This window comes from Podospora pseudopauciseta, chromosome 3, assembly GCF_035222475.1.
Source record: "Podospora pseudopauciseta strain CBS 411.78 chromosome 3, whole genome shotgun sequence".
Classification (NCBI taxonomy): domain Eukaryota; kingdom Fungi; phylum Ascomycota; class Sordariomycetes; order Sordariales; family Podosporaceae; genus Podospora; species Podospora pseudopauciseta.
The window spans coordinates 1352393-1362241 of record NC_085893.1 but is presented as its reverse complement, the minus strand read 5'-3'; the positions used below and the strand labels follow the sequence as shown (position 1 = coordinate 1362241).

General features: G+C 54.4%; 3 protein-coding genes across 3 annotated transcripts; all 3 read left to right on the top strand.

The window, feature by feature from the left end:
• Positions 1 to 450: 450 nt before the first annotated feature.
• On the top strand, positions 451 to 1668 carry QC763_0051080 (uncharacterized protein; the record flags this gene model as incomplete). Its single annotated transcript, XM_062905765.1, has 2 exons — positions 451 to 738; positions 1576 to 1668. The coding sequence occupies 2 exons, from the start codon at positions 451 to 453 to the stop codon at positions 1666 to 1668; spliced, it is 381 nt and encodes a 126-aa protein (XP_062766800.1).
• Positions 1669 to 2197: 529 nt separating this feature from the next.
• Positions 2198 to 6079, top strand: QC763_303750 (uncharacterized protein; the record flags this gene model as incomplete). The annotated part of the gene is made up of 3 exons (XM_062910824.1): positions 2198 to 2535; positions 2606 to 3490; positions 3545 to 6079. 3 exons carry the CDS (start codon positions 2198 to 2200, stop codon positions 5448 to 5450), a joined length of 3129 nt encoding a protein of 1042 aa, XP_062766799.1. The 3' UTR covers positions 5451 to 6079.
• A 154-nt stretch (positions 6080 to 6233) lies between these two features.
• Positions 6234 to 9685, top strand: QC763_303740 (uncharacterized protein). The gene is made up of 5 exons (XM_062910823.1): positions 6234 to 6794; positions 6868 to 7339; positions 7392 to 8764; positions 8826 to 8941; positions 8993 to 9685. The coding sequence occupies exons 2-5, from the start codon at positions 7088 to 7090 to the stop codon at positions 9544 to 9546; spliced, it is 2295 nt and encodes a 764-aa protein (XP_062766798.1). The 5' UTR covers positions 6234 to 6794; positions 6868 to 7087; the 3' UTR covers positions 9547 to 9685.
• Positions 9686 to 9849: the final 164 nt, after the last annotated feature.

Here is a 9849-nt window from a genome sequence, read left to right as displayed (position 1 = left end):
CACTACAGCTTCACGGTAGGTACTTGGGTAGAAAAAGAGCGGGCTTTTCGGGACCCCGCCAGTTGGAGAGCCCCGCGCCTTGGTGCCGGATACCCTGACATGCTGTGTCCATGGGTGTCCTCAAACACAAGACACATCTGGTAACGAACCTCTTGACGGCCGAATCTGGTTGCGGTTCGCCCTCCCCAGCGGCAGCAGCTGGGATCTACCATCATCATTAGCAATCCAGTAGAAAGCAGCAAGACATTTTACCCAGAGCTGGATCAGCATCCCGAAGTGCCTAGCGGCATGTGGCAGCCAGGAGTGGCATCAACCGGTACATGGTGAGATGGGCGTGAACTGAGGTGCAGATGCATGGGCATGGATCCTAGGAAAGTCCTCAGGGACCCCATTTCGGCCACGGCAGCACACGGCCTCTCTGGGCAGCCGTCCCTTTCTTATAAAACCCCAATGGATGGGCCATCACCTCGAGACCCCCACACTGCCGCCGCTTCTGATTCTTCTTCTCCCGCTCTTCCCCAGAAACACCACTTCCTGACCCACGGGAGGCCAAGGTTGGACAGACAGCCTCAGCAGTCCGGGGAAAGACGCAGACGTCAGGTCCCGTGCAACTATTCCACCCATCGCACCGCATCGACGACAGCAACCCTCAAGAAGACCCCTCGACAGACCCCTCTTCGTCGCGGTCCTTCCCACCAAACCCCGTGCGGATTACGACTCTGCTTATTCTTTAGCCTTGTCTGTCCGAGTCCCTTGTCCCGCTACACTTTGCCTCTCTGAGTGCGCTACCCGCGGCCAGGTATGTATCCTCGTTTTTCTTCTCCAGTGTTTATCCGCAACCCTTCAGCCCCCCTTCGACCCCATCAGCCCAAGCACTCCCGAGACTCCAAAGCTGGTTTCTTCGAGTACCACAAAACATTTCGGATGGCGATATGGGCATGGATGCTCGGGACGAGATTGAAGCGGGCCAGCCAGCAGCCAGCCACGACAGCTGGACTGTGCGCAACCATATATCGCCCGTGCAGGGAGCCGAATATGCCTGGACAATGCGCTGCCGAGATGGACCATGTGTGAAGACGAAGGTGCTGAAGATACACCATCCTCTCTCTCCTGTCTCCTCACCACCTCGCTCCGCGGCTGGTAGGAAGGGACCACTTTTCCAGTCCAGGCTGGTCAGCTACCTACCTGACCTCGGTGGCATGGCTGGGCAAAGGGTCGGACAACCAGCTCCTCTCGTCCTTCGCAGGCAACCCAAGATTTTTTTTTTTATCCCTCGTCCCTCCCCGGTCCCCCTGGCTGTTCCAGCAAAGATGCTCCACCCGAGCGCTTGGTCCACCAGCTTGCTTGCAGATGCTCTGATGCTGCTCGGGCCACACCCCCCTCTACATACAGTAACCCCTACCCCCATACCACGTCGTACCCCGGCTGCCCCCGCTCGCTCTTCGGTTGTCCAGGCCCTTTTCCTAATGTGTGCCCCGTGCTGAGTGGTCCGCTGGCTGGGTGCTGGTGGGCGATGTTCCGTTCATTTTCCCGCATCGGTTCCCAAAAGCTCTTGTCGCTGATCTTATGCTACAGACCAGGAAACCGCATTATTTTACTGAAGAGGCCTTCTCCGACGCGCAGCGGCATCTGGCGGGCTTGCTCTTGTTTTTTGCCTCCTTTGTTTGAAAGTAATTTCACATTTTTTTGGGGGGGGGGGTTCTGACGGGAGGCGCCGGTCACTTTACTTTTGCCCGCCGTGTTGAGCTTTGCCTGCCATGATATCGTGAGCCTCGTCCCTATTGGTTTCTTGGTGAGGTCGAGAGCGAGTCCCCCAACTCCACGAACACCTCTCTTTCCCCTCTCTGGCGCGTCTTTGAGCGACATATACAGCAGTCCATACTACCACAAAAACCCACACCCTATCGATTCACAGCACGTCTGCCTATACCTCGTGTCACCTCCATCGAGCGTATATCTACTCCACAGAGCGGCCCTTCACCTACATACGCACGCACTGTGCTGTAAGTCCCGCGGACCATCCCGATTCATCACCCATCGTCACACTTTGCGAGCCGGGCATTTCGGAGATTCACTCGGGACCTTCCCCAGTATTCCTACCCCGGATCTGTGTGACTGAACAAGAGCTACTCATTCAACCGTGCAGCCCAATCAGTGCCGGTGTCTTCCGATTGGAAAATCACCTCTGCGAGAGAACATGGCTTCTGTTCTCGCATCCCAGCCAAGTGAAATCAAACCTCCAGCACCACCGGCGCGAACTATGCAGTCCATGCCCCCTCAGCAGGAGCCCACGCCTCCTGAAAACATAAAACAGGAGCACGAAGACCATGAGAGAGGCCGCACACGTAGCCGATCTGACGACAAAGATGTGGATGGTCTCGATCTAGATGATGCCGAGGATGGCGGGGATGGTGCTCACTCGTCCAACTCGGAAGGCCCCGCGCGGAAACGTAGGCGAAGCCGGAAGGGCCAGGAGAAGAAGTTTGAGTGTCCTGAGAAGGGATGCGGGAAGAGCTACTCGAGGGCAGAGCATCTGTATGTGATTTTAAATCTTGAGTGTCAATATGAGTTTGTCTCTGTACTAACCTCCTTGTCTGTTGAAAAGCTACCGCCATCAGCTCAACCATAACCCGAAGCAAGTGTACAAGTGCGGCATCGGTGACTGCCAGAGGACCTTCGTCCGGCTCGATCTTTGCAATCGTCACAAGGACCGACACACGGCAAAGGGGTCTGCTCTCAACCGGAAAGACTCGCTGATGAGTCAAGCCTCACCCATCACAGACAACCGATCTCCATTTATGACGGCGGGCTCTGCCTCTCCTGAAGTCAACAGGCCAGGCACGGCATACAACAAGGGCCGGGCTTTGACCATGCAATTTCAGTCTCCGAAGGACGGCATGCCGTTCAGTCCAATGGCCAACACGCCACCGGCTGGCTATCCAAACGGAGGGTCCAACGGTCCCGTCGACTACATGCACCACGACCATAACAACTACGGGCACATGTCTCAACGACAGCCACTTCATTCTCCAGGCGGTCCTCAACGGCCTTCCATTCAGACCAGCGTTGGTCCTTACGGCGTTTTATCACCTGTTTCGAACCAGCCAGGATACCACAGCCAGCCATCGGGAACTCCCCAGTCAGCGGGCGGGATGTCCTATGTTCCACCACAAAACTTCCCTCCATTCAGTCTGCCGCCATCCGAGTTTCCTACTTCGTCAGCCGGGGGTGTTGATCGTGAAGAACAGCAGCAGGCGTATGCGCCACCGACCTCAACCGAATACAATGATCAGCATCAGCAGCCAGGAGGTGAGATGATGTTGCTCGATCAAATGGCCATGCCTCAAACCATGCCCGTGTTTGGCAGCGACAGCATGTTGAACAAGTCGCCTTATGTCGGCATGCCGGAGGATTTCATGGCGTACCTGTTCAACACCGCACACACGGATGGTTCTCCAATGGCTGTGCCGATTCAAGGGGGAGGGTACAAGTAAGTTTTATCACTCGCCTTCAAGGTCCATTTTGTGCTGACTTGTCTTCACAGCTATGGGGAGTTCTCCAGCCAGTTTAGTGTGCCTTACTACGGCAACGATCCAAGCCAGATGGGCTACTTCCCACCTTCAACAGCACCACAGCAGATCATGTCCGTCACTAACCTTTTGGATCAAAACCTCCCCGAGTCGGTCATTTCAGACGAGAAGAGCGCCGAGATCTTCGAGTTTATCAAGGAAAGATTCCACGAAAATGGCCAGGCGCCAGTCGAGCGGCAACGCGAAGGCATCCTCGAAGGCGATCGCAACGACGACTCACACATGCTCAGCCGCAAGATGATGCAGGCGTACATCGGCTCGTACTGGGTTCACTTTAGCGATCAGGTTCCCATCTTGCATAAGCCGACCTTCTCCCCAGAAAAGACGCCGAATCTGCTGTTGATTGCCATGATGACGATTGGTGCCGCCTGTCTTGACAAGACTCACGGTCAGAAGGTGACCAAGGCTGGTGCCCAGCTCTCCAACTTTTTGGCGTGGCATCTCAGGTGGGAAATGTTCCAGGATCCCAACTGCCGGCCGCCGGCGAAGCTGTGGGTTTTCCAGACGCTCCTCCTGCTCGAACTATACGAAAAGATGTACTCGACCCGCGAGCTTCACGAGAGGGCACATATTCACCATGCCACTACCATCACTCTCATGCGTCGCGGGCGAGCCCTCATCGGCAAGTCCGCTTTGGATTCGCCACCGAATCCCAGAGATGACAAGACCAATGGCTCCAGACACTCGTCGACATCGGGTATGGCGCACACTCCGAGCGAGTGGTGGAACCACTGGATCGCTGGCGAGTCGACGCGGCGCGCAGCCTTTGCCGCCTTTGTTATCGACTCTATTCACGCCACCATGTTTGGACATTCCACCGTCATGGTGGCCCACGAGATGCGCCTGCCGTTGCCTTGTGACGATAAGTTGTGGAAGGCCACAAGCGGTGCCGAGGTGGGCAGGATCGAGTCACAGCTCTTGGCTGTGGGCAACAAGCCGGTCGCCTTCTTGGAAGGTCTCAAGCGGACACTGAGCGGCCACGAGGTGCAGACGAACTCGTTTGGCCGCACCATTCTGATGGCCGGCTTGCTCAGCGTCAGTTGGCACATGAACCAGAGAGATCTTCAAGTCAACTCTCTCGGCGGCCCGGTCGGACAAGCTCTCGGCGGGCGGGACAAGTGGCGGGCTACCTTGACGAGGGCTTTCGACTCGTGGAAGGGCGACTTTGACAAGACGTTGTTCAAGCGCGGCGAGGCGTCGGCCGACCCCTATTTCCACACACCCGACCACAGCGAAGCCAATGTCGTGTTTGAGAGCCGGATCGTCCTCCACCACCTGGCCCACATGGCCATGCACGTGGACATCGTCGACTGCCAGATGCACGCGCGAGCAAAGAGATTGCTCGGTCGAGCGATTGGGCAGCAGGATGTTTCCAGCGCTTCGAAGCGGATGAGAGAGTGGGCCCCGACGGCAAAGGCGCGCGACGCGACGTACTACGCGCTCAAGTTCCTGAACTCGGTGCTCCAGCCTGATCGAGTGGCGACTCCCAGCTCCAACGGATACGGCCGGTACGACGAGATTTACTCGGCCCGCGACGACGTCCTGCTCAACAGGCCCTGGGTTCTCTACTTTGCCGCTCTGGTGGTGTGGTGCTATGGGTTTGCTCTCGAGGGACCCAGCCCGGAAACGCCTGTGCCGACCACTCAGCAGGACAAGGTCCGTCAGATGCGGGAGTACCTGGCCAAGTATGGCAACCCGGCGTCGCCAGAGGAGCTCAAGACTATGAAGGGGATCAGCCACAACACGCCTATGCTGATGATTTTGAAGGACACCTTTGAGGTGACGAGGTGGCAGCTGCTCCACGAGGGTGCTACTCTGCTGAGCAATTGTATTAATCTGAACATGGGGCAGATGCATTAGCTGGTGTGGTAATTTACACGCATACGGGAAGGTTAACTGCTTTTGTTGGGGTGGTATAGGGGTTTCTCGCAGAGGCCTATCATCTTGCTTGCTAGGTGTTTGCCAGAGACGGAGGAAGTGTGGGGTGGCTGTTTATGATCTTTGAGACGGGTTTATACTGTTATTGCGAAAACACATGGAGGGACACTTGGAAGGGAATGAGTGGGCCTATTATTATGAAAATGAGGCATGGCATACTAAAACAGAAAGTCTCAACGGAAAGGGCTTGATGAGGGTGGTGAGGAGGGAGGCATACGGGGAGGAAAGCATATACCTAGGTGGTCAGGTCAAGCGAGAACATGGAGGGAAGTGGGGGGGCATATTACTACTTCAAACAACATTCACACGCACATCGAGTTTTTTCTTCTTGAGCTCCTTTTTTAAAACACTATACCCCTTATCTTTTATGTTGATTTTTTTTTTTTTTTGGTTTTTTTCTGTTTTCTTTTTTGCTCATGACCTGTTTTATTGGGTGATTACACATAGCATTTGACATGAGAGGAAGAAGAAGAAAAACAAATCGATGATACATTTTTGCCATGTTGCTGCTTCTTATTGTGGTCAAGGGCGATGAGGAGGTGTAGGTAAGGTATTAGATGCACACTCCCTCCCCCTTGCTGTCCCTTCGTTGCTGAAACCCCTGGTACCGATCCAAATAGGACCAGTACCTACATACACCACCTTCAACCCCCACGTCCTATACTCGACAAAGTCACCGACAGACACCGACATGTCTTGGATCTTGGCAGCGGGGGTTATACACTACTCGGACTTGCGTGATATTCTGGGGGGATTGTCATGCAAAAGTCAACCGTATATCCCATCACCGTGTGTGTAGAAGCTAGGTCCAACCCGACGAAACTGACGCCATACCTATGTCCCCCAAAGTTCAGACGGCAGCTCCCAAGCTCCTTCCTCCAAAAAAAGTGCGGGGTTGCTGTTGCTTCTTTAGCTAGGTCAGGGTAGGGGCTCCTCCCCGGGCTCCTGCCCCAACAGCTGGTAGGTACTGGTCACAAGGCAGCTTGCTCCTGCCGCTCCTTTTATGTTTTGGGAAGGAACGAGAGGGAAAAAGTGGCAGGAAGGAACCCCGCGTAGGTGCCCGTAGCTCTTGAGGATTACAAACCATTTTTTTTTGTAGCCTGCTCGAGGAGCTGGGTCCAAGTCACCACCATCTGAGGGGCAAACCTAGAGAACAAATTCCAAGTCGCAACAACTCGATAACTTTGCAGTGCAGTAATCAAATGCAAAGCAGAATCTGACACAGATTCCAATAATCGACAACTGCGCACAAACATAACATCAAGTGTAAGTTTTGATCAGGTTGAGCGAGTTCCATCACATTAGACGTTTGCTTTGCTGACTGATGCCCGTGGGTTAGGTAACCTTCGCTCGGTCCCGGTGGTTAGGGAGCTCTTATCACCGACATTACACCACATCCACTCCGGGGCGGCGGCAAACGGATAATCGTCACCATCCACTGAACAAACAAGCCCATCCATCGCCCAACAACTTTCCCCAAAATCAACCATTTTTTTCCAATCATCAAACTTTGGTTGGAGTGTGTGTGTGTGTGTGTGTGTGTGCGTGTGTGTCGGTTCATGACATCAACATCCTCAACCGCAAGTCACCTCCCGACTTGCCGCCCCACCACCACCTCCTCTTCATCTAGCACGACAACAACTGACAACGAGATGGTGGGCATTTTGAGCCTCCCGCCTGAGATATTCCACGGGATACTTTCCCTTCTTGACCCGAAGGACTTGGGGACCCTACCACGAGTTTGTAAAGGGTTTAGGGATTTTGTCGAGGGGAATAACCCGCTTTGTAGGGATGTTTATTGCAGGATTTTGGTAAGTGAATTAGGTTGGGGAAAGGGGGGATGGTTGCTGATATGAGGGATAGGATAAACCAGCCTCGGCGACGGGCATTGATTTCGTTCAGGAAGTGAGGGATCTGCTTCATCTGGAGCAGGTTGTTTCTGCAGGGTGGCTTATTCCTGATGATGGGGACTTTACGAAGACCAATGAGTTAGCTATGCGGGAGCTGCCGTTTGTTCATCGGACTATAACCAGACTGCTGAGTCATATCCCTTCTCTTGAGCAAGGGCTTGAGGAGGGTCCGTCGAGGTTGGTGAATGCGGAGACGTACCATCGATCGGCGACTTGTGAGTATCTGGCCCGGGTGCTGGAGGAGGCGCCAAGGTCGGCGTTTGATGAGAATTGGAATGGGGTTCTTCAAGGGTTTTTTTACCAGTCGACGATTTTTAAGAGGATTCCGAAGCACCCTCAGCGACCTTTTCCTGCCATCAGCCCGAAGACGGTGAGGAGGTCGTTGGGGGAGGTGGTGGACGAGGAGGAGAGGGAGAGGAGGCGGATGAGTGCGCATTTGCATTGTTTGTTGGGGATTCAGGACTTGCTGAGAGATGTCACGAGCGGGAGCTCGCTGAAGAAGTGGAGTTTGCCTGAGAGGGCTTATGCGACTGCTTGTGCGAAGGTGTATGATATTCGGGAGTATAAGAGGGAGGAGACGGGTTGGGGACCGTTTTATACGCCCGAGGGGGAGGAGGGGAAGGGGTTGAGGGTTGATTGGGAGAAGGCGGAGGCGATTATGATTGTGTTGGGGACGAATTTGCGGGCGAAGGGGTTGGCGTTTTTTGATGCGGTGGAGCATGTCTGGGGGAAGAGGTTTGGGGGTGTGTGGGAGGGGAGTTATATCCCTTGGCTGCCGGAGAATGCGCTTGCCAGTTTGGAGAATAAGAAGGTGGTGGAGGAGGAGGAGGAGGAAGAGGAGGAGGAGAGGGAGAGGAGGTTGGAGTTGGAGGAGATTGCAAAGAGGGATCCGTATGGGGTCAAGGGGACTTGGTTAAGGGTTGTCTGCTTCCTCGATTATACGGATTTTTTCCATTTCAACTTTCACAACCACGAGGGGGAGGGCCAGGCGGCCGAAGCGCCGAGGGAGCCGCTGAATACTGGTGAGGCGGTGAGGCTTATTCTTATGAAGGTTCATGCCACCAAGATTGAGCCTGCGGATCCTGAGGCGGGAGATCATGAGGGCTGGCCGGTTGTTCATTTTGAGGGACAGTCTAGGGCGCTGGACTGGTCTTGGGATGGGAATGCGGATTCGGAGTTGAGGGGGACGGTGAGGATGACGAGGGAGGGGGAGGTGAGGTGGACGACGTATTCAATTTATGACGGGGAGGAGCGGTGGAAGAGCGAGGGGTTCCAGCTTGGTGGGAGGAGGTCTGCCAGGGGTGTTGTTGGGAATTGGTTTGATAAGTAGGTTTTTTCTGGTTTGGGTGCTTTGAGGAACAGCATTGTTGACTTTGGACGTTCACAGGGACTACAGCGAACACGGCCCCTGCGGCCCGACGGCTTTCTGGAAGGTGGCTGACCACGAGTATGACTCCAACTCGGACGAGACCGGGGAGATGCTGAACAATCTGTTGCCACTTCGTACGCCTTTCTTCTCTCCCATGGAGCTTGCTCTTGTCCTGACGGTTGTAGTCGACAATGACGACGACGACGACGACTCGGACGATCCGGATGCTGAGGAGAATGAGGATAGCGATGAGCATGTGTCTGAGTCGGATGAAGTTGATGAGGAGGAGGAGGAGGGGGAAGACGAGGATGAGGATTTGGATCATGAGCTTGAGGAGGAGCTTGAGACGGAGGCGATGGGGGTGTTTGGTGGGGGTAATGCCACTGGCTCGGGTTCACCTCCGGGGCAGGGGTTGCGCGGTGGCGGTGGTGAGAATGATGGGGGGAATGATGATAGGGAAAACCGAGACAGGGACGGCCACAGCGATGTGGCTGGCAGAGAGCACGCGGGTATTGAACCGCCTTCTGATGCCGAGTCGAATGTTGAATCTGAAGATGAGGGATGGCCTTATGAGGACGGGTATGATCAATATGAGGAGGAGGAGGCATATATGCAGGAGATGGCTCAGCTGCCGCGGTATGAGCTCAATGCGGATTACAGGCGGTTCAATGATATGATGGCGGCGAGGTTTCAAATCGGGATGCCGGAGCCTGAGGATGATGAGTATTTGGAGCCGTGAGGACAGTGATGGAATATAACAGAATGGAATGGTTACTTATGGCGATGGATTTATTTGCTTTTATCTTTTTTTTCAGGGGGAAGGGATATGTATGCATGACTTTTATGTTGCTGATTTTCATTGCGTTGCCTCGAGGCGTTTGGGGAGGGGGTAGTGGGCATGGGAGAAGTACATGGATTGGGGCGAGGGTGTTGATTTGGAGGGGATGTGATAGTTTTAGGGCTAGAGAGAGTAATGGATTTGGTGTGCTGTATGTTTTGAGATTGTGTCTACGTGAAGATGGGACAGGTGTGGATTGGTGAG

Coding starts and splice junctions, on each gene's coding strand:
- QC763_303740 (XM_062910823.1), top strand. CDS start 7,088: ATGACATCAACATCCTCAACCGCAAGTCACCTCCCGACTTGCCGCCCC. Junction 7,340..7,391: donor ATGTTTATTGCAGGATTTTG/GTAAGTGAATTA, acceptor TATGAGGGATAG/GATAAACCAGCCTCGGCGAC. Junction 8,942..8,992: donor GAACAATCTGTTGCCACTTC/GTACGCCTTTCT, acceptor TGACGGTTGTAG/TCGACAATGACGACGACGAC.